This window comes from Lithobates pipiens, unplaced genomic scaffold (genome assembly GCF_037356315.1).
Source record: "Lithobates pipiens isolate NorthernLeopardFrog02 unplaced genomic scaffold, aLitPip1_a1.2 Scaffold_8, whole genome shotgun sequence".
Classification (NCBI taxonomy): domain Eukaryota; kingdom Metazoa; phylum Chordata; class Amphibia; order Anura; family Ranidae; genus Lithobates; species Lithobates pipiens.
Window position 1 is genome coordinate 609,720,655 of NW_027507903.1, and position 24,156 is coordinate 609,744,810.

The window sequence follows — 24,156 nt, forward strand, 5'->3', positions numbered from 1 at the left end:
ATCCACCAATTTGTACTTATTTTTACCAAAGATATGTAGTAGTATAAATTTTGGCCAAAATTTATGAAGAAAAAATTACTAATCTGCTAAATTTTCTAACAGAAACAAAGAAAAATTCGTTTTTTTACAGAATTTTCGGTATTTTTTCTTTTATAGCACAAAAAATAAAAAACCCAGCGGTGATTAAATACCACCAAAAGAAAGCTCTATTTGTGTGAAAAAAAGGACAAAAATTTCATATAGGTCCAGTGTTGCATGACTGAGTAATTGTCATTCAAAATGCGAGAGCACCGAAAGCTGAAAATTGGTCTGGTTATTAAGGGTGTTTAAGTGCCCAGTGGTCAAGTGGTTAAGCACCCCTAAAAATAAAGGGGGCATTGGTCTCCCAGATTTTCAATTATATCACACATCCACTGTAATTTTCGAGACTCCTTGAATGGTTCCCACGTCCCTTGGCAAACCATCCAAAACCATTGAACAAGACATAGCACAAGTAGACCTCAGAGCTCTTCTATGGGAATACAATATAAAATGTTGCACCATGAATAGCATGTCCCCACTGACGGTGGCAGAATTATCCATCTGGTACCATAATCAAACCACCTTTTCACTCTCCACAGACCCTAGCCCTCTATCCTCCCTGTTCGACAACCCGGCACTCCCGATGTACAACACTAGAGGGCAATGTGGCACATACACTATGGAACAATGGCCTATGGCAGGGCAATATATTCAGACCTCCGCGGGCCAATTTCACCCACAGCCAAACGCCCATTCACCCACCTCGATAGACTGGCTTTCCATGTTAGCCCTAACGGAACACTGTAAAACACTCCACCTCTCAGGACAGGTCCACAGACCTCTTACTACCTTTGAGGATATGTGTGGTCTTTCTCGGACACCCAAGCATACGCTATCCCTAATCTACAAAGACATACAGCTGCACACATACAATACGCTGCCTAAGTTTACACAAAAATGGTCAAGAGACCTGGGAATGGAAGTATCTCCTGCACAATGGAATATATAATTCATAGTTACACAAAAATCTTCCATATCTGGGTTCTCAAAAGAGAAAAATTACAAGTTACTATCACGATGGTACAGAGATCCAGTCAGGGTGAGCAGGATGTATCCGGGTACTTTGGACAGATGCTGGTGCTGCCATGGAGGAGAGGGAACATACAAGCACATGTGGTGGGACTGGAACCGGGTTTGCCCTTTTTGGGACAAGGTATTTAGTATCTACAATGATTTATACAATGTCTCCATGGTACCTTCCCCACAAATAGCACTACTATCCATCCTTCCAGGGCCAATAGACTCCCACAGAAAGAGCCTTCTGAGGTTTTTCCTATCTGCAACCCGACACATTATATCTCAATATTGGAAAACCGGCATTACTCCCCCAATCACAAGATGGATAGACTCCATGAATGATATTATGTTTATGGAGAAACTACAGGCAAAATAAAATGATACATGGGGTAAATACATAGGCCTATACCCTTGGCTTCATCATTCTTCATCGGACCCTTCCTCAACAGCATAGCTGCATGAGAAACGGGCCCCACCACTATGGAATGCCGAGGAAAGGAGAGACACAAAACCCTAAACAATGAGGTTCCTAATATGACTTACAATATAATATAACTGCTGAACTGTTATAAGACTTCTATGGTTTGAAGTCTTGAAGTGGTTATACCTTTTATATTTTTGTTCTGATACATTTTTGAAAGGCTTGTATTTATGTTTGACCACATGTATCTATTTACATGTTTCTAGTAGGGGTTGTTCTCTAAAAACAGCTCTGGTTGAGTTATCTTTATCTCATAAGAAATGAACCTCTGACATTGTGAAAGGCGGGCATTATTTAAACGTTTCTCTATTTTCCAGAAGCCACACTCACATCTAATTACATTTTTGATGCTGTACCTTCAGGTTGGGGTTCTGCTGCCGTGATTCTTTGAGCGCCGTATAAGTCATTAATTCCGTAGTCTGTAAGTTTCAACACAAATCTGCCATCTACAACACAATTCCTAGACTTCAGATGCCCATGAACAATTTCACGGTGATGGAGGAACTTCAAGCCCTAAAAATTACCATAAAAAAAGCATTATTCTTTTTACCATGAGCTAGATTCCTGGATCTCAGGTCTACTGTGTATGTAAACCGCAACAATGAACTTCTATAATTTGGTCCCGTTTGGTATGTTAAATCACTTTTTGTAAACCAGGTTGCTACCATTTGGGTTTTCTTTAGGGGGGGTGTATTTTATTGTAAATCAACCATATTTTTAGAAGATGATTAGTAATAAAGCATTGTAACTGGTTTTATATACACACAAATGAAAAGTGTTTATTAATGTATTTCTGGGGTAACCATGGTAAATTCTATCTTTTAATTCTGGGCTTAGTTTTTGTATGCTTATATTTGATGTGTTAACACCTGAGAGATGTTACAAATATATGTGTGGAATATCCCCAGTGTGTTTAATGACCTCCACTCCTGCCAGCTGCTCATGTGAAAAAGGCCAAATTCTGTTGAGGGCTGCAGTACAAATTTGCAAAAATATTACGTTTATAGGATTTACATGGACACAGAGCAGTAAAAAAAAATATTTAACCTCTTCATTGCCACGTTATAGCCTAAAGATGACCTACAGTGCAGCTCTGTTGTTCTGGGAGGGCGTCCATGGAAGTCCTCCCGGACCCATGTCCCCCCGCACGCCCCCTGGGCTGTGCATCCGGTGCACTCTGTGATCATGGTAAAGAGCCAATCACAGCTGATCCCAATGTAAACAGACTTGCCGGTTATCGGCATTCCTTTCCTCACGAGCGGTCACAGTATGAGGAAAACAGAGCTGGTAACTGGCAAGTGTGACAGGGGACATGTACACAGGTAATCAGGGCATTGATTATCACTGCAGCCCCATCAGTGCTGCCTATCAGTGCCCATAAGTGTCGTCCATCAGTGCCTATCTGTGCTGCCCATCAGTGTTGCCTATCAGTGCCCCCTATTAGTGTTCATGAGTGCCACCCATCAGTGCCACCTATCAGTGCCTATTAGTGCCTTCTAGGGCCGTCTTTAAGGCAGGGCAAAAGGGGCAGCTGCCCTGGGCCCTGTCATTGTTGTGGGGTCCAAAACAGCTGCCTCATACTTGCCAACTATCCAGGTTTAAATTCCTGTGTCCCTTGGAGTTTTATTCCTGTGCTGTGTCCCAATATCTCAGTGTGCAGTGCTGGTACTAATGCTGCCCAGCTCTGCCCTATTGTTGTGTGCAGATGACTCACCTGCAGATCCTGTGTTTACATGTAAATAACCGGCATTCGTATGTAAATAGCGGCGACAATACTAAGTAAATAGCTGCGGCCAGCGGCATTGGTATGCAAATAAAGGCGGCAATCCTATGTATATCATGCTCCCCTGCTGTGAGGAGGTTTTGTGCTGTAACCTCTAGCAACTAATCAGTGAGCCGTAATGTGTGCTGTAACTTCTAGCAACCAGTCAGTAAGCAATAATGATATGCTGTAACTGCTGGCAACCAATCTCAATTGCTGCCTGATCTGATACAGAAAACTGATTTTAAGTCTAGCTGCTATTTATTGTATGTCTCAGAGTAGGTGGAGAGGGAAATTGCATAGGGGGGCCCCAAGAAAATGTTGTCCCGGGGTCCAATCTATACTAAAGACGGCCCTGGTGCCTTCAATTGGTGCCGCCTATCAGTGCCCATTAGTGCCTCCTCATAAATGCTGCCTATCAGCGCCTCCTTATTAGTGCCACCTGTCATTGCCCATCAGTGGTGCTCATTAGTGCCTCCTATCAGTGTCAATCAGTGCCGTCTCATCAGTGCCCATAAGGGAAGGAAAAAATTACTTATCTGCAAAATTTTATAACATTAAGTAAAAAGTTTTATTTTAGTTTGTTTAGCAAAAATAAAAAACCCTGTGGTGATTAAATACCACCAAAAGTAAGCTCTATTTGTGTGAAAAAAATGATAAAAATGTCATAGGGGTACAGTGTTGCATGACCACGCAATTTTCATTCAAAGTGTGACAGTGCTGAAAGATGAAAATTGGCCTAGGCAGGAAGGGGGTGAAAGTGCCCAGTATTGAAGTGGTTAAAGACTCATTTTGTTTATTAGATTTATGATATCTAAGTCCAGTGAGATAAGTGAAAGTGACGATTAATAAAAATCCTTATGTGCAAACAGACCACCAATACATGTGAACCTCCACCACACAGCAGATGCGCTTACCAGAAGGCAAGCAGTGAGAGCCTTGTATTGTAGAATCACCATCCGGACATCAAACCAACAATGGCAAGAGTTGGCTATACATGTACTAAAGCCAAATCAAGAGATTGCAATTCGATCGGTAGATCAGCACCCAGCGGTCATAATCTCAATGAAAAGAGGGAACTCACCATAGTGTGAACCAGTAAAAACGAATTAATATATCAAAAAAAATATTGCACTTACATAAATAGACACAGTTAAAACTTGTAGGAAAAAACGCCGGCCAGCTTGAGAACACCCGTCCTAGACAGCGATGACGTCAGCACGTCTTTTTTTGATCTATTAAATAGTTTTTACTGGTTCACACTATGTTGAGTTCCCTCTTTTTATTGAGATTATGACCGCTGGGTGCTGATCTACCGATCGAATTGCGATCTCTTGGTTTGGCTTTAGTACATCCATAGCCAACTTGTCGGTTTGATGTCCGGATGGTGATTCTACAATACAAGGCTCTCACTGCTTGCCTTCTGGTAAGCGTATATGCTGTGTGGTGGAGGTTCACATATATTGGTGGTCTGTTTGCACATAAGAATTTTTATTAATCATCACTTTCACTTATCTCACTGGACTTAGATATCATTCTTCATTGTTTTTCTTGAAATCTGAGGACTGGTTATTTATCACGGAACACATATTTAATTATAATATTTATTTTTATGGTTGATTGATGTCACATAATTTAATTTGTGTCATATTTCAATTTGTGTCATGATCTATAATTTTATTGCGTAGCTTTTTTTCTATTTCTGTTTATGGTGTTTGTATGTATCTTACAAAGTGAGCTGCAACTATAGTTTATTCTTGGAGCTTATAGTTTTGAGCGCGGTGTTTCACTTTTTTTCTATATTTATTAGCCCTTGTACACACGGTCGGAGATTCCGATGGAATGTGTCCTATCGGACCGTTTTGTCGGATATTTCGAATTGTGTGTGGTCCCCATCGGACTGTTTCCTTTGGAATATCCGACGGACAAACTTTTCCAACTTGCCGGTAAAATTTTCAGACAAAATGCTCTGATCGGACATACTCCGATCATGTGTAGCCTACTCCGACGGACAAAGTGCCACGCATGCTCAGATCAAATTCCTAGACCAAAGCTATTGGCTACTAGCCTGAACGTAGTCCCATCGTAATGAAATAACATCATCATGTTATGTACAATAGGATTTTCCGACAACTTAGTCCAACCGTGTGTATGCAACATCACTTCCGGACCTCTTCCGGAATTAATCCACCGGAATTACTCCGACGGATTTGATTTTCGGAATCTCTGACCGTGTGTACAAGGGCTTAGATTTATGCAAATTTCTGCCCTGATAAGGATGCCATTTTCTGAACTGCAGAATAGTTTTGTCCCATAACGAGTCTTCCTTCAGTTTACATTGCCTATCCAGTAGAGGGACCACAAGTGTGAGGGATATATATAAACCAGAAAACTCCAGTTTGACATTAATGCTGTAAACATTTTACCATTTTTGTGCCTTCCTCCTACCTTGATGAGATCAAGAAGCAGGGAGGATTTAAACATCCAGTCAAGTTTCATGTCTTGATTTTGAATAAGATCCTCAAGGCTTCCACGAGAGCAATGTTCTGACAACACTCCAAGGACACCCATGTCATGGAATAAACCCAAGTACAGGTTTACATTCTCATGGCGGAGCTCACGGAGCTGAAGAACAAAACATGCTTGCAGGTCATATTAAACCATAGTGTGCTTAATATCAAACAATTTTACCTGCTAAAGGACCAAGAGAAGGCATGGCTTGTAGTCTAAGAGGTGAAGAGACACTAGGTTAAAAAAAAGCAAGACGGTAGCGGCTGAGGATGAAGGGGAGTTGGTTATTAGAAAATGAAGAAGGACTGAAAATCTAATAGGATGAACACAACTCCACAATTCCACAGGATATTTTGAAGGTCCAAGTGGTGATCAGCATGAATATCAGATCACAGCTCACAGTGGACCTCCCTTTTGGCTGATGGCCTGTTCACTAGAGTTGCAGGTATTAAAGCAAACACACATGTATATTTCTATGTCTAAATGCTGGACAGGAAAGACATTGATCAGAAGTCAGATCATTCCTACATATACGACTACTGTACTGAACAGAGACTCAACAGACTACCAACAACTTTGTGGATTTCTCCACTAACTTACCGTGCAGAACACATTCTTTGTGGTTGGCCTAATATCACTGTGCTTCTCACCAGGAAACCTTTTGAGCCATATCCAGTCCCCCTAAGAGAAGGAAAGAAAGAAAAGAGAACCCCTCATGACAGATTTTGTCCACGGATTTGTCCAAAATGAGAATCAAAGACCAAGTCCAGCCTTTCCTGGAACACTGACATTGCGTTCTCTGCTGCATTCTCTTGTGAGTCCTGAGTGGCTTTATAACACGCCTCCATGTGGCATGTCCTTGACACCCCAAGCTTAAAGGAAGTGGGTTAAATGGCACTGATCATGAAGCGTGAAGACTAAGGCCGCGTACACACGAGTGGATTGTCTGCCCAACTAAGTTCGTCAGACAATCCGACAGACAGTCCGTCCAAATTTTGAATGAACGGACTTGACCACACACGATGAACAGACATTCCGCTGAAAACTTGCGCGATGACGTGTACAGCACATACGACGGGACTAGAAAAACGACGTCCAATACACTGCAATGCAACCTTCGGCCGTGTAAATCCTTTCTGAGCATGCGCCATACTTAGTCCGTCCAACTTGCCTACACACGAGCGGACTGTCCGCTGAAACCAAGTTTGGATGGACAAAACCAAGTTTGGACGGACAAAATTACGGAAATTCCGAAAGACAAAGTCCGTCAGACTGTCCGCTGAAAAAGTCCGCTGAAGCCCACACACGAGCGGATTGTCCGCTGAAACACGGTTCAGCGGACTAAGTTGGGCAGACAATCCGCCCGTGTGTACGCGGCCTAACACTGGACTGAATCCAGCTGATTAATGCCTGGTACACACAATGAGATTATCGAACAAATGATCATCTGTTTTTTTTTTTTTGCATGCTAGTTTCAATATCGTAAATGAAGAGCTAACTAAAGTTACAAAAATGTTCGTATGACAGAATAAAAATTCAGAAGCAATTAATGACTAATGTATGTTTTTGGGGGTTTTTGTTTTTAATATAATGGAATGTGAAGATGGCAGCAATCTGTATGCACCATACTGTGATCAATGTAGTGAGGAAATGCCATTGCTATAATAATGAAGAGTGCTGGAAAATGAAATATGAACATCACCTTCTTCATATAGAAATACAAACTAATTATAAGAAATATGTCATATTTCCCTGGCTGAAAATTTTCAATAGATAAATATATATAGGAAACATTTAAAAATATATATACATACATTATTTTTTTATTCATGAGAAAAAGAAAATATATACAAAGCCAATATACATTACTAACTAAAGTATAACTATGCCCTCAGTCTGTATACTTCTATTGTATAAGTCACCACATCCTGTGGCAGTGAATGCTTACCTGATATATGGCCACACTTGTACTGAGGGGTGTGGCTGCTGTCGTGGTGTAATACTGGAGAGTCTGGGAAAGGAAGGCAGATTATGTAGCAGGGATCATAACTGGGATCTACCCCTGGCACATACAGTGCCTTGAAAAAGTATTCACCCCCTTTGGCATTTTTCGTGTTTTGTTGCCTCACAACCTGGAATTAATATGGATTGTTTGAGGATTTGCATCATTTCATTTACAGAACATGCCCACAACTTTGAAGATTTTTTTTGTATTGTGAAGCAAACAACAAATATGACAAAATAACAGAAAAAGTCACGTGCATAAATATTCACCCCCCTAAAGTCAATACTTTGTAGAGCCACCTTTTGCGGCTATCACAGCTCCAAGTCGCTTTGGATAAGTCTCTATGAGCTTGCCACATCTTACCACTGGGATTTTTGCCCATTCCTCCTCGCAAAACTGCTCCAGCTCCTTCAAGTTGGATGGTTTGCACTTGTGAACAGCAATCTTTAAGTCGGATTACAGATTTCCTATTGGATTGAGGTCTGGGCTTTGACTAGGCCATTCCAACACATTTACATGTTTCCCCTTAAACCACTCAAGTGTTGCTTTAGCAGTGTGTTTGGGGTCATTGTCCTGCTGGAAGGTGAACCTCTGTCCTAGCCTCAAATCACACACAGAGTGGTACAGGTTTTGCTCAAGAATATCCCTGTATTTAGCACCAGCCATCTTTCCCTCAACTCTGACCAGTTTCCCAGTCCCGACTGCTGAAAAACATCCCCACAGCATGATACTGACACCACCATGTTCTTTGGGTGATGTGATGTGTTGGGTTTACGCCAGACATAGCATTTTCTTTGATGGCCACAAAGTTCAATTTTAGTCTCATCAGACCAGAGCACCTTCCTCCATACATTTTGTCAGTCTCCCACATGCCCTTTCGCAAACTAAAAATAAATGTGCCATATTGTTTTTTGCTGAAAGTAATGGCTTTCTTCTGTCCACTCTGCTTTAAAGCCCAACTCTATGGAGTGTACGGCATATTATCGTTCTATGTACAGATACTCCAGTCTCTACTGTGGAACTCTGCAGTTCCTCCAGGGGTTACCTTAGGTCTCTGTGCTGCCTCTCTGATTAATGCCCTCCTTGCCCGGTCCATGAGTTTTGGTGTGCGGCCGTCTCTTGGCAGGTTTGCTGTTGTGCCATGTTCTTTCCATTTGGTTATGATAGATTTGATGGTGCTCCTAGGGATCATCAAAGATTTGGATATTTTTTATAACCTAACCCTGACTTGTACTTCTCAACAACATTGTCCATTACTTGTTTGGAGAGTTTCTTGGTCTTCATGGCAGTGTTTGGTTAGTGTTGCCTCTTGCCTAGGTGTTGCAGCCTCTGGGGCCTTTCAAAAAGGTGTGTATATGTAATGACAGATCATGTGACACTTAGATTGCACACAGGTGGAAATGTAATTGGTTGCAGCAGAGCTTTTTATGGGCTTCATAACAAAGAAGGTGAATACATACGAGCATGCCAATTATCTTTTTTTTTATTTCTGAAAAGTAATTTTATGTATATATTTTTCTAATTTTACTTCACCAACTTAGACTATTGTGTTCTGATCCATCACATATAATTCAGATTAAAAAAAACATTGAACTAAGGCTGTAATGTAACAAAATAAGTAAAAAGCCAATGGGGGTGAATTCTTTTGCAAGGCACTGTAATTAAAGGTAAACTATCGTGGTTTAAGGTCAATTTTAATTAATGTATGGTTTTACATTTTCAACTTATAAGTATATATATATATATATATATATATATATATATATATATATATATATATATATATATATATATATTATTTTATTGTATATATAAAACATATGTTTACAAGTAAATTATTTAGTATGTACATCTGGGTAGTAGGTACATCTGTAACCCAGGATTCCCAGAACACCATGGGTTTTCCAAAGAGGGAGAACAGCAAAAGCTGTTTCCTTTCAGATACTTTGCCTATGATTGAAAAGTCAGATAGAACCATAAGGGAGGGGTGGTCACTGCTCTGAAGGCTTATTCAGTTGTGTGTGGTTGTTTTTTTTTAATAACGAAAACGAAAATTAAATATGTACAAAACAAATGTACATTCCCTGTTACAAAGTCACTGCTGTAAGGACCCATTCCAATGGTGTGGAAATTTCAGCTTGATATATTGAGCTCTGTAAACTACATGCTTTTTTTTTTAGACATGTGCAATTTGTTTTGGTCCAAATACAAATTTTTGATTATTCAGAGATTTGGACGTATCCAAATCTCTGAATGAAATAGTAATGAATAGTGACGAATTTCATTGAAATTCTTTAAAATTCATTTTGGTCTGACCCCGAACCCCAAAGCAACTTGTCCTCATGTCATCATGTTCTCAAGGGTCTCTTCCTAACAGCCCTGGGAGGTAGTTGTGGGGGTCTGCAGGCAGAGGGCTTATCGGAATCTGAAAGCCCTTTTTAACAAAGGCACCACCAGATCCCATTCCCCATATGTGAATGAGTATGGGGTATATTGCGCCCCTCCGCATTCACCAACAAAAAGTATCAAAAATAAAGTAAAACAGTAGACAGTTTTTGACAAGTCCTTTATTAAAAACCAAAAACAAAACAATGTCCCCCGATGTAGATCGGTCTCACGGCACCCGCCGCAACAACATAAAAAAATAAAAGAAAAACTCCCTTGTTGAATGCTCCCCGCAGACTGCTTGCGTCCTCCGTCTGACATTACTTAAAAAGCTAAGGGGTGGAGTCACCCAGCATGCCCTCGGTCAGTGACATCACAAGGGGGCGGGGTCACCATTAATGCCATCGGGTCAGATGGAGGACAGACAGTCCGCAGGAAGTGTACGACAAGGCCAGAGGTTTTTTCGGGTTCAGCAGTGCAGCGGGGAGTATGGCATGTGGGGAATATTGTTTTTTATTTTTTAATAAAGGAATTGTTAAATACTCGTTTACTATGTTCATTCACTTTTTACACATTTTTAGTGAATGGGTAGTCATTCACATGGGAGGCAGGATCTGGGGGCCCCCTTGTTAATGGGGGTTTCCAGATTCCGATAAGCCCCCCGCATGCAGACGCCCACAAACACAGCCCGGGGTTGTGGGGAACCCTTGTCACCATAAACATGGAGACAAGGTGATTTGGGATGGAAGAGGCACTCGCTCGCCCCCTTCTTTCCTGGAATGTCAGGCTGCATGCTCGGATAAGGGTCTGGTATGGATTTTTTCTTTTTATTAATTTTGGCGTGGGGTTAACCGTACAATCCATACCAGACCTGAAGGACCTGGTATCTATTGGGGAGGGGCTCCCCTAGCTGTTTTTTTGGGGGTGGGGAATTTTCTATTGCCGACATTGTTTTGTTTACATTTCAGCTGTAAGTGGGAAAGCCCGCTGACACATGATGAGTCACCGGTTGTTAAGGACGCAACAGCCGGCTTTCCAGCCCGCTGCTTAACAATGAGCTTTTCTTCATTAATTTTTCGACCACTACAAAATCGAATCATTCTGAAAATTTGGAATTCGTTAGAAAATGAATAAACAAAATGAAATTGAACGAAAACTATACGAAATTTAAAGAAAACGAAACAAAAATAGACAAATTCCGAAACGACACTAAATGAATTCCTAAACAAAATTAGTAACATAAGGAAGATATCCAAAAGAAAAGGAATTTTTCCGTTCTGCACATTTTTTTCAACAAAGAAGCAAAGGAGAGTCTGTAAAACAAGTGAAAGGTAGCCAAAAACTCCATATTTTTTCTTTATATGGAAATACAAAATAATCATATGTAATGTAATATGTCATATTTCCCTAGCTGAAATATTTCTATAAATATTTATTTATTCATTTGTTTATTTATTTCATGCAATTATATAGCCCTGACCATTTATGCAGCTCTAAATAAATATAAATAAATAAACAATTATAGATCCTGACTATAATAAAAAAAGGATAATATGTACAAAACCAATATATGGACATGAAGGACAGCACACAAGGAGTTGAGTGTGTGCCATAACCTACAAATATGCCATGGTGATGAGCTGAAGACACCTGGGCTCAGGGAAGGTTCAGCAAACATGAAAGTTCACGTTGACACCATGTGGGCCAGTATAGTTCAGGAGGAGAAAAAAGCATGCTCCCCCTACCTTTCTACCTTTCCTGGCCAGCCAAAACAGGTAAATTTTCAAGCATTTATCCGAACATTCAAACAACCAAAGTTTATTCTGATCCCTACCCACCATCACCAAAAAAGTTTATCTCTGCTTTGAAGTTAGGTCTAATTTAAGTCTGTATATTTCTATTGTATAAGTCACCACATCCTGCAACAATGAAGACTTACCTCATATATGGCCACATTTGTAGTGTAGGGTGTGGCTGCTCCAATGCTCTTCCCAGAAACGGAATGACGGGGAGTCCTCATTTCACTAACGCTTTTTCCTAACAAGCTGCTGCAATCTGTCATTTTCTAAAAACAAAATATTAACATGGATTTATCTTTTTTTTTATTTCGTTAACATTAATTTAAATATGATCATCTCACTTAAACATAATATTTATATAGCATCAATAATCAAAAACTGGTTTTGAGGGAGTTGACACTTTAATAGAACTTTTTTTAGCTTTAGTTCTAATATTTTCCGTCATGGTCTGCAATATATAAGAATGTTCATCGGCTCTAAACATATTTTTAAAACTTAACATAACCGATCTTTTTGGTGTAGGTAATGTTGTGCATCCCAGTTACTAGTTGCCTGCCTCTTAAACCTTTCCAAAACTCCTGTATCTAAAACTGGGCCCCCAATTGTAGATGTGCGCTTTCTTATACATCGCCTTACCGGTATTTCATTTTCTTTTGCAGATTCTATTTGGCATTGTGTAGTGCTGCTAGAATAATTGTTAATCAATATTCCCAAGGCCTACTTAAACCTGGTTTTGTTGATCTGTATTAATAAAGCTTAGCCAAAAAGCATTTTTTTCTCTACAGCTTTACCTGTAATTAAGGATGTCCCAGGATCTCCAGGCCGCTGAAATCTGTAGGAATATTCTCCACAGGGCTGCCTTATCCTCTTTTATTATTATTATTATACAAGATTTATATAGCGCCAACAGTTTGTACAGTGCTTTACAAAGTTAGGGCAGACAGTACAGTTACAATACAATTCAATACCGGAGGAATCAGAGGGCCCTGCTCGTTAGAGCTTACAATCTAAGAGGGAGGGTTAAGTGATACAAAAGGTAATAACTGTGGGGATGAACTGATGAGATGATGAAAAAAATCAAAGTACAGTTGATAGGTGGAGGCAAGATAGGCTGCTCTAAAGAGAAAAGTTTTCAGGGATCGCCTAAAAGTGGATGGAGTTGGAGATAGTCATACAGATTGGGGTAGAGAATTCCAAAGGATGGGAGGGGCTTAGGAAAAGTCCTGGAGGCAAGTATGGGAGGAGGTGACGAGGGAGCTAGAGAGCAGGAGGTCTTGGGAGCAACGAAGATGACGATTTGGTTGGTATTTAGAGACTAAGTTAGTGATGTAGCTGGGGGCAGAGTTGTGGATGGCTTTGTAAGTTATTGTAAGTATTTTGAATTTTATTCGTGAGGGGAAGCCAATGGAGAGGTTGGCAAAGAGGGGTAGCAGACGCTGAGCCGTTAGTAAGGTAGATAAGTCTGGCAGCAGCATTCATGATAGACTCAAGGGGTGAGAGCCTATGTAGAGGTAAGCCAATGAGGAGGGAGTTTTAGTATAGAGTTTTTGTAGTCGAGGCGGGAGATGACCAGGGAGTGAATCAGGAGCTTTGTGGTTTCATTGGATGTGGGGCTGAAAGGAGAGATTAGAGTCCAGGATAACACCTAGTACTCTGGCATGTGAGGAAGCGTGGATGGATGTGCTATTGTTCATGACAGAGGAGTCAGGGGAACAGGCACATGGGGAATGTTAAGTTTGAGGAAGTAGTGTGACATCCAGATAATATATGTCATTCAGTAAGTTACTGATGCGTGAGGAGATTGATGGAGTAAACTGAGGGGTGGAGAGATAGCTTTGGGTGTCGTCAGTGTAGAAAATATATTGAAAGCCATGGGAGGCTATCAGCTGACCCATGGAGGAGGTAGGTGTAGATTGAAAATAGGAGAGGTCCAAGAACAGAACCTTGGGGGACCCTGACATATAGAGGAGTGGAGGAAGTAAAAAATGACACTGAAGATGCAGGATAGGTAGTTTGAGAGCCAGCAAAGAGCACGGTCATGGAGACCAAAGGAGTAACATTTTTTGAGGAGGAGGGGGTGGTCAACCATAGCAAAGGCTGCTGAAAGGTCCAAAAGTAGAAGTATAGAATAGTGTCTAGACCTTTTTGCTGTTAATAAGTCTTTTTTGAGTTTTAAAAGAACAGTTTCAGTGGAGTGTTGAGAGTGAAATCCATACTGAAGGGAATCAAGAAGATTATTCTTAATGAGGTGGTCCCTCAGTTGATTGTAGACCAGTCGTTCAAGGAGTTTAGAGGAAAAGGGGAACAAGGAGATAGGGTGTAGATTGTTAAGAATGGTAGGGTCCAAGGATGGCTTTTTAAGTATGGGGATGACCAGTGCATGTCCTCTTCTTGCTGCTGAACTGTGGGTGTTAACAACTTGGGTCTCTGGGCCCAGATGCACTGAAGATGATCCAATAGGGACACCCCCTCCTTCCTCTTCTCCCATTGAACGTTCTTTCATTGATTGCCTGTAACATGTTCTGTTAATGGGGGAAGAGAATCCTTGGACTGGTCACACTCTCCCCATTCACAGGTCCAGCAGGAAGAAGACAGGGCAGCCCTGCAGTGAAGATTTCTACTGAATCCAACTGCCTGCACATCACAGGACACACTTCATTACAGGTAAATAATAGAACTAAAGCCGTAGAGAGAAAAATGTTTTTAGCTGAACTTCAGTTTTAAATGAAAGTACAGGGGTTATGAAATTGACCTGCCTTAGGTGCATAACCTTATGCTTTTAAACATTACATTTCTTTTGTCAATCATTTACCTGCCCATGTTGTCTTCTGTAATATGACACTGTACTGCTTATTTTCAATAATTCTATGTAAGCAAAGCTGCAATTTAGCTACTTATTTCATCCCCCAAAGGTTGTTACAGAGATTGACCCAGGTATTATAAACACCATGCTTTAACTGAGCAAACCGGCTTAAATTTGCAGGCGTAGCTATCTGCTAAATGTGTGAAAATATGCACTGAATTGCATCTGCAGACTAAGAAATCTTTGAAATGCTTTTCTTGAGGCAACATAGCAGCTGTTTGCGACAGGGACAACACGTGTGCCAGCTATCCAAAGATAAGCAAAAGTCACCACTCATGCACATAGGAGACCTTCTGTTGCAACAATAGAACATCTGACTCCATGTCAGAAGGTTGTGTGTTCAAATCACGTTGAGGTCAGGTGACCTTTGATAGTTGACTTCTTGGTAAAAGGTATTTACAGAATAATTTAGAAGTTCTACAACTCTACTGTCTATGTCACCCTTTATTAACCATTTTAATGAGGGGTGGGAAGAATGTTCCTTACATTGGTGACCAGTGGAAAAAACGTCCCTTATATTGGTGGTAAGTGGAAAGAATGTCTCTTACTTTGATTGTCAGTGGGAAGACTGTCCCTTACATTGCTGGTCAACGGGAAGAATATCCCTTACATTGTTGGTCAATGCTAACAATGTTTCTTATATTTGTGATCAATGGGAAGAATATCCCTTACAGTGGTGGTCAGTAGGAAAAATGCTTCTTTCATTGGTGGCCAGAGGAAAAAGCATCTCTTACATTGGTGGACAGTGGGAAGAATGTCTCTTAGCCCTTGTACACACGGTCAGACATTCCAACGAAAAGAGTCCGATCGGGCCGTGTTGTCGGATAATCCGACTGTGTGTGGGCTCCATCGGACTGTTTCCATCGGAATATCCGACTGACAAAGTTTTAGAGCTGGGCTATAAAACTTTCCGACAACATGATCCGATCGGACTTTGTCCGATTGTGTGTAGAGAATTCCGATCGGACAAAGTGCCACGCATGCTCAGATCAAATTCCTAGACCAAAGCTATTGGCTACTAGCCTGAACGTAGTCCCGTCGTGACGAAATAACGTCATCGCGTTACGTACGATCGGATTTTCCGACAACTTTGTCTGACCGTTTGTATGCAACACAAGTTTCGGACGAAATCCGTCGGACAAAATCCGACGGATTTTGTTGTCGGAATGTCCGACCGTGTGTACAAGGGCTAACATTAATCGTCAGTGGAAAAAAGGTTCTTTGCATTGGTGGTCAGTGGGAAGAATGTTCCTTACATTGGTGGTTAGTGGGAAGAATGTTTATTTTATTTATTTATTTATTAAGTATTTATCACTTGTTTTATTCCTTTATCCCTGTAGATTCTACAACTAACCCCTAGAAGTCCAAGTAAACCATACTAGGGTCTTTTTACTACCACTGGAGAATGCAAAATCTGTCTCAGCTCTGCATAGAAACCAATCAGCTTCTAGTTTTTAAAGATGAATTGGACAAGCTGTAGTTAGAAGCCGATTGGCTACCACCTACAACTGCACCAGACCTTACACTCTCCAATTTTATTTATTTATCTATTTATTTAATTAAAAATTTTCACTTGTACAAAAATGAACATACAACATAGTCCAAGACTTGGTTGGATAAAAGGAGGATCAACAAGTGTAAGCTAACAATGCATAACATCCTGATGTGATAATTGACTATCATCACCCTGTCCAGCACCCCCCGCACCCAAAGTGGGAACAGACTGTGCCAGGGTTAGCTGGAGAGTTTGGCCTGTTACTTACAGGCAATTAAGAGTGTTGTAGTGAAAATTGGCAGTCCTTATAGCGAAATACCTGTAATTTTATAGCCTTGGGTTATATATATATATGACTAAAACAGCTTAAACCTTTGAAACTGTATAGAAAAATGCTCGGTACATCAAAGTTACGTTTAAGGTACAACAAAAGGCCCAATATCTAAAAATATGAGGTTCTTGCCTTTAGAAGCTAATGAGTGTACTTAGTACAGGAAGAGATGAGGGTAGAAGGAAAGATGAGAAAAGAAAAACTGGAAATAAGGATGGAAAGTGGACATATAGTAGAGATAAAGGGGGAAGGGGGCAAACTTCACGGAGAGCTAGAAGTAGGATTAAGATGTGACGCAGGCTAGAATTTGTTTTTTGTTAATAAAGGCCGGACAGGCCATTTTCATCCAGCAGGTGTCAGTATCTTTTTTATATATAGTATTAGTAGGGTAAGTGTAAAAGCATGTTTGGGCATTGGGTAGTAAGGTATCTGGCTACCCTAGTCATGTCAATACCACTCTGCTGACACATTCAACTGTCTGGACAACCTATTGAGTTCTCTATCCAACAGGCATTTAACGAAGCAGTTAAGATTTACCTGGAATAGAAGACTATCATTCCACTGCTGAAAAGCATAAACAGGAAATATACTTATAACATATCTTATTAATAAGAACAAAACAAGGAGAATGTTTTTTTTGTATATTGTATTTTTAGTCCTAAAAAATAATTATATATATTATACTGCCTTTAATGTTTTAATCCTACACAGCAAAACTTTTTGCAAGCTTTTTTTTTTCATTTTTGAGTAGGCGAGGGTTACAACCACTGTCAGGTTTGTTTTTGTCATTTGTGTCTCGTTTGGCATCACATCACCTATCCAATTCTGTTGGGAAAGCTTCTGTGTTATTGAGGAGGGTAAAGTGGGTCCTATCTGCTTTGTCAGACAGGGAACAATATCATTGGATTGATGACTTTCCCCCATTCCATGAACCTCCTTCCAGCCATTGAGTTCTAACCTTTTTGCTCTGCGTGTGGATAAATACCAAGTCATCCAAGTTTAGGATAATTTTATTGGGACCTCGCATAAGTTTTGCTTGCTGAAGTCTTCTCCTAAAATAAAACAAAAATACACAAGATGCAAATGATAAAATTACTTTCAATAATTTTATATTTGAGCTTTGCCTGGTATACACTTTGTTGCAATATTCAGTTCTAAGTTGCGCGTCTCGAAGATCTGTCTTAGGAAATAATTTGTCCACAGAAATTACCTCAGTTTTTATTCCTCAACATTACTATTCATTTTCTTTTTTTGTTTCCCTTTATTTTTTTTATGATTTTTACAAAAGTCAATACCATTTGAGAAGCTCCTCAAGCCATATAAATAGTGTTATAATCTCATTCCATTCCATTACATTAACATGTATAAATTTTTTTTTTAAATAACCATCATTACATTGTTCTGAATCCTATGTACTTATTTCCTTAAAGAAGGCACAACAGAAAAAAAAAAAAAACAAGAAAAACAACAGAACTAAAAGATCTATCCATTTTCTATTTTGGTTGTTTACTATGCTTACATCCATAGGTGTGCACAGCCTATTGCATTAGTAGTGCAGCCCAAAGCTGTGTGTGTGTGTATGTGTGTGTATATATATATATATATATATATATATATATATATATATATATATATATATATATATATTTATTATCTCACAAAAGTGAGTACACCCCTCACATGTTTGTAAATATTTTATTAAACCTATTAAAATGACTCTTTGCTACAATGTAAAGTAGTGAGTGTACAGCTTGTATAACAGTGTAAATTTGCTGTCCCCTCAAAATAACTCAACACACAGCCATTAATGTCTAAACCGCTGGCAACATAACTGAGTACAAGTGAAAATGTCCAAATTGGGCCCAATTAGCCATTTCCCTTCCCGTGGGCATGTGATTCGTTAGTCTTACAAGGTTTCAGGTGTGAATGGGGAGCAGGTGTGTTAAATTTGGTGTTATCACTCTCACTCTCTCATACTGGTCACTGGATGGTCAATATGCCACCTCATGACAAAGAACTCTCTGAAGATCTAAAAAAAAAAAATGTTGCCCTACATAAAGATGGCCTAGGCTAGAAGGACTACTCCTAAGGGCATTCCCATTTCCCAGAATAAGTCCACACCTGAAATAGTTTCTCTACATAAAGATGGCCTAGGCCAGTGATGGCGAACCTTGGCACCCCAGATGTTTTGGAACTACATTTTCCATGATGCTCAACTTCACCGCAGAGTGCATGGATATCATAGGAAATGTAGTTCCAAAACATCTGGGGTGCCAAGGTTTGCCATTACTGCCCTAGGCTATAAGAAGATTGCCAAGACCCTAAAACTCAGCTGCAGCACGCTGCCCAAGACCATACATCGGTTTAACAGGACAGGTTCCACTCAGAATAAGCCTCGCCATGGTCGACCAAAGAAGTTGAGTTCACGTGCTCAGCGTCATATCCAGAGGTTGTCTTCGAGAAATAGATGTGTAGCAATATGTGTAGCCATATTGCTGGATATTGTGGTTCACCTGTCACCCTGAACAGCCCAGCATTCATCTCCCAGGCACTCAGAGACATAGAACAGTCCGTAAGCTTTTTTATTTTTTTATTTTATTGAGGCGATTTAACTTGGAATGGAATAGGAAGTTATGGGATGCCCAGAAAGATTTAATGCAACTTGCTTGGGACTTCTATAGTATATACACTCCAGTCCTCTCTCCAGCACAACTCTTGCTTAAAACCGCTTTCCTTTACTCCTCCAGCACTTCACTTGCTGCAGATTCCCTGATCAGCTAGCACTCCATGGTTGGGCCTGACACTAACTCAGGCAGTCCTCAGTGAATTGCCTTTTACGGGAAAGAACCTTGGGCCTCTATGATGTAGAAATAGTTCAGATGCTAACTGTCCTCTTCCCAGCTTCTGATCCCAGATAGCTCATTTCAGGTCCTGCCAGTTAGCCTGGCTGCAACAACCTCTCTCCACTGCTCTTAATACAGTCCTCTCTTCTGGTTCTGCACCCATCTCAAACTGCGAACTCCCAGTAATCTAAGACGTGCCTCCCCAGTCCTCCTGACTGTGCTTCACTCACCTGCCCTCTCGGCTGAGACAATTTGTCCTCCCTGGAGTCTCTTAGCAGTGCTCTCCTCCACCATCCTCTGCTCTCTCATGTGCCTCTCCTCCATGATCTATTCTCCTCCTGGCTGCACCCGAGCCCAGGCCCAAGGTCACCCCCCTCTTCCAGACTTGGGAGCTCCCTGTGGGCCCCGATTGCCTCTCTCACTACAGCTCTTCCATCTGACAACTCCTCCTTAGCTTCACTGACCCTGGGTATTTAGGGAAGCCTGCTCCCTGCCAATCCAAGTTAGGGATTGGTCAAGGCTCATCAGAATACTCCAGGCAGTGCCCCACCTCTCCTCCACTGCTCTCTTTCTAGCACCTTCTAGAAAGAAGAGGGAGGTGACAGTGATGCTACCTGTGAGTCACCCAGCCCTGCCCTGAGCCTTGCCCTGAGCCACTTCCAGCCTAGAATGAAAAAAAACAGGCCTAACCACCAGCTAGGCCTGCCTAAATTTTCCTACTCTATAGAAAAATCTAACCTCTAGCACTTACCTAACTAGAGGGTGCTACATATGAAAGCAGAGATACATGGAGGGTAGGCAGATCGCAGCTGTATATCACTCCGCTCTGGACTGTCAGGGATGCTGTGCCACAAGCCGAAACTACAGAGTCAGCATTGGATAATGCGGCCGCCTGCCTGCTTCCTCCACAGCCGGTGGCTGCCGTTTTCACAGTGACATGATTCGATTGAACAATTTCAATCAACACAGAGCGCAGCTCGGGATCAAGCCTGCATGAGTGGAGATTCTGGAGATTTCCAGAATATAGTGGGTGGATAAATCAGATGAGCAGCCTGAATATTTATGCAGCTCCAGCCAGCTGGTGGTTGGGGAGTGCATACTTATCTTGGAATAACAGAGAGTGGTGGCTCTTTTCCAGGAAGAGAGGTTCCAAGCCAGGAGGGCTGCCAGCCCTTCCTGGCCATTCTGCTGAAGGTTTTTCCTGCCTCATTGAGGTCCCAGCTGTGCTTGACTGGGGGGGGGGGGGGCTATCCTGCTAAAAGTCCCTTGGGAGCCAAAGAGGTGTGCCAGTGAGGATCTGATCTGGGAACTTTACAGAGGAGTCTTCCTGCCCAAGTCTGAGGGAGACATCCAAGTCCTGGGAATACTTTGAGTACAGACCTAAGGGAGAAGGATCTCAGTAAGGTTCTCAGTTTCTGCTGTTAACTCCTACTACACTGAGTTTAAGGTTTGCTTGGCCTCGGACAATGCTATTGTTGTGCCAGTGCTGCCCACTTTATGTCCTATGGCTTGAAGGATTGTGTTAGGGAGTTGCTGCCAAGGGAATAATGTCCTCACATTGCTGTTAGTGTTCTGGAGTATTCCACAACTCCACAAACCCCATCCAATTTAATCTGCAATTAATGTATAAAAAAGCCCTAGACTGTTTCTGAGCCAGAGGAGTGAAAGTTGATGTTTGCCTGGCTGTTGCTGCTCTAATGAGAGCTTGGGACAAAATAAGAGTTGCTGTACTAAAGAGAGCCTGATACAAAATGGCAGAAACAGTCAAAAGGTCTGAACACCATATATATGACAGCCTCTTTACTGTCAATGATCTTTAAGGAAGTCCCTAGCAACCAGTGACATCACCCAGCCCCATTCATTTATCAAGTGTGCTCTAAACCTATTTTACTGTAGGATCATAATGGTAGTAGTTGGGATCTCTGGACATCTACTGAGTACTGAGTTCTTGCCAAGGTTGCTTTAAAGAAGAACTGCCGATAAATGAAGCCTAGGTATCAGTATAATCAGAAGCAGGCTGGCAAATGGAAGCCTATGTATTTTTTTAAAGACGTTCTACTTGAATCCCACAACCATTATTCCCTTGTTGACTACAGACCAGGAACATGTCTTGCGCTTACACATATAAATATACTTTAAGTAAGCTGTCATAGGTGACAGCAATGCTGTACCTTATGTAGAAGGCGAGTGATCCTCCAGAAATAACGAAGCTTGCAACGAGGATGAAGAGCAGGAACACAAAGGCCGGGTCCACACCTGCCAGTAAAATCAGGGTTAATTAATTGACCTGTTTAGATTTTTTTCACCAGAAAGATTATTTTCCAACAGTTTCCTTTTACTTCCACAGAAATTGTTGCAATATTTTAACTAAATTCCCCCATCAAAAGGTATTTTGCATATAGCATTGTAAATTCATAGAGATCTTTACTGATGCCAACATGGCAGCATATATGTGACATGGCATGGCCCCTTACCTCCACCCACAGGACTTGCTTAACCAATTCCATAACGGGCCTATTCTCGCCCTCCTCTCCTACATGTAAAAATCATAATTTTTTTGCTAGAAAATTACTCAGAACCCCCAAACATTATATATGTTTTTTTTAACAGACACCCTAGGGAATAAAATGGCGGTCATTGCAACTTTTTACGTCACACAGTATTTGCACAGCAATTTTTCAAACACTTTTTTGGGGGGAGGGGGGAACTGTTTCGTGAATTTAATGAAACAAAAAAGTAAAGTTAGCCCACTCTTTTTATACAATTGTGAAAGATGATGTTACTCTGAGTAAATAGATACCTAACATGTCACGCTTTAAAATTGTGCACACTTGTGGAATGGCGCCAAACTTGGTACTTAAAAATCTCCATAGCCAATGCTTTAAATTGTTTTACAGGTTAACAGTTTAGAGTTACAGGGGGTCTTGGGCTAGAATTGTTGCTCTTACTCTAAAGCTTGTGGCGATACCTCACATGTGTGATTTTAATACTGTTTACATATGTGTTCGCTTCTGTGCATGAGACTGTAGGAACAGGGGTATTTTGAATGTTTTTTTAATTTTTTAATTTTTACACTTCTCTTGAAAGAAAAATTTTGATCACTTTTATTCCTATTACAAAGAATATAAAACATCCCTTGTAATAAAAATAGTGTGTGACAGGTTCTCTTTATGGAGAGATGTGGGGTCTAGGATCCAAGCTGTAAACACAGAGAAAAAAAACGAATGGTCTCGGCCTTTCCAGACACGTTCCCAGCCATGTTTACTTCCGCTGGCCCAGACCTCATAACGTTGTGCCCGGTCCTCCGAAGGTCATAGAGATGACTGGGGAGCATCTGGTTAACAGAAATCTCTATGCTCAACTTCCAGCGGCCGATTCATTCTCTGGCTCGCCGATCGCACAGGAGAGCCAGTAGAAGCACTTGTAAGAACAATCAAGTAGCTGCTGCTATGATCGTTCTTATGGTCAGAGAATCGTCAGCCGAAAAAGATGATATCTGAATGATGCCTGCAGCTGCAGGTGGCTCCATATTTTTCCTGGTGTGCTCTGTCCTTTACCTTGTCTGGTGGCTTGCTCTCCTGCTCTTATGGATGCCCCTGACGATGTCAAATCTATGACAAAACACGTTGGTGGGACCAGACATGACACTACCACGATCCTACGGACACTTGTTTTACTGTTTTCTGACAATTTCTGAAGCATGCATGATTACATGCTCGTTTTAAATGATGACCATGTGAGTGCACTCTGTTTTTTCTACCCAATAAACTGTTTAGACAATATCACACTATGGTCTTCTTCTATTATATGTTGATGTACCTGTGCAATGTACCTGTGTGAGGCTGTGATGCGGGATTTACCAGGACCTACAGCACCCTCGTGGATACATTGTTCCCTATTGCGTTACTGGCCATTAGTTTGGAGGCCAACACTGTTTGGTAAGCTGCCATCTTTTTACCTTTGGTGGTGTCTCACACAGAGGACTTGGGGAAGCTGTTTTTTTCCTATGTGCATCTACTTTTCCCATTTCCACCCTTCACCTGCTGGATCTGTTTGGGATGTCGTCTCTAACCCTTTTTTACATTGACTTTTCATATTGTTTTTTTCTTCTTGAATTTTTGTTTTTTTGGTTGTGGTTATCATTATTTATCATGTTCATTTCCTTGGAATAATGTTCATATATGTTTGATAGCACTGCATTTTTTTAGTATTGTTCTTACAGATGGCATGTCTTGTCCTTCCTTTAGTTTCACTTTTCCCCTTCTGTGTTTTTTTTTTACCTCATCCTGGGATGTATCTGCATAGGTGGTATCTGGTGGTGGGTGGTGCCTATAAACAATGTGCTCTGGGTGAAGCTGAAGTTTTGTAAGGGAAGTGGCCACTGATATTTGTATATGCTCTTCAAAGCAACACTAAATTCAGGATCAGCCAAAAGAGCCCTCTGGCTTAGGTCTTAGAGCTGCTGTAAGTTGCAATTTGATATCAAGTCCATGTTAAGCCAAATGTTTGAAGCAGCCATCTCTAGAGTGACTTGTGGCAAGTACAGGCTTTTGCCATAAGACAGAAGATTAAAGACCCAAGTG

At 41.0% G+C, this 24,156-nt stretch overlaps 1 protein-coding gene across 3 annotated transcripts in view; it reads right to left on the bottom strand.

Moving 5' to 3' along the window:
- Positions 1 to 24,156, bottom strand: part of GUCY2D (guanylate cyclase 2D, retinal) — a 119,834-nt gene that overhangs the window by 28,338 nt on the left and 67,340 nt on the right. For 2 of the 3 annotated variants that reach the window (XM_077470627.1, XM_077470626.1), the window contains exons 5-11: positions 21,745 to 21,829; positions 17,689 to 17,782; positions 12,182 to 12,307; positions 7,801 to 7,863; positions 6,453 to 6,533; positions 5,790 to 5,966; positions 1,936 to 2,092 (exon numbers count right to left, since the gene is read on the bottom strand). In XM_077470627.1, the coding sequence (XP_077326753.1) occupies positions 1,936 to 2,092; positions 5,790 to 5,966; positions 6,453 to 6,533; positions 7,801 to 7,863; positions 12,182 to 12,307; positions 17,689 to 17,782; positions 21,745 to 21,829 (783 nt within the window). The remainder of the gene's footprint in view (positions 1 to 1,935; positions 2,093 to 5,789; positions 5,967 to 6,452; positions 6,534 to 7,800; positions 7,864 to 12,181; positions 12,308 to 17,688; positions 17,783 to 21,744; positions 21,830 to 24,156) is intronic. The other variant, XM_077470628.1, reaches the window with a different exon arrangement.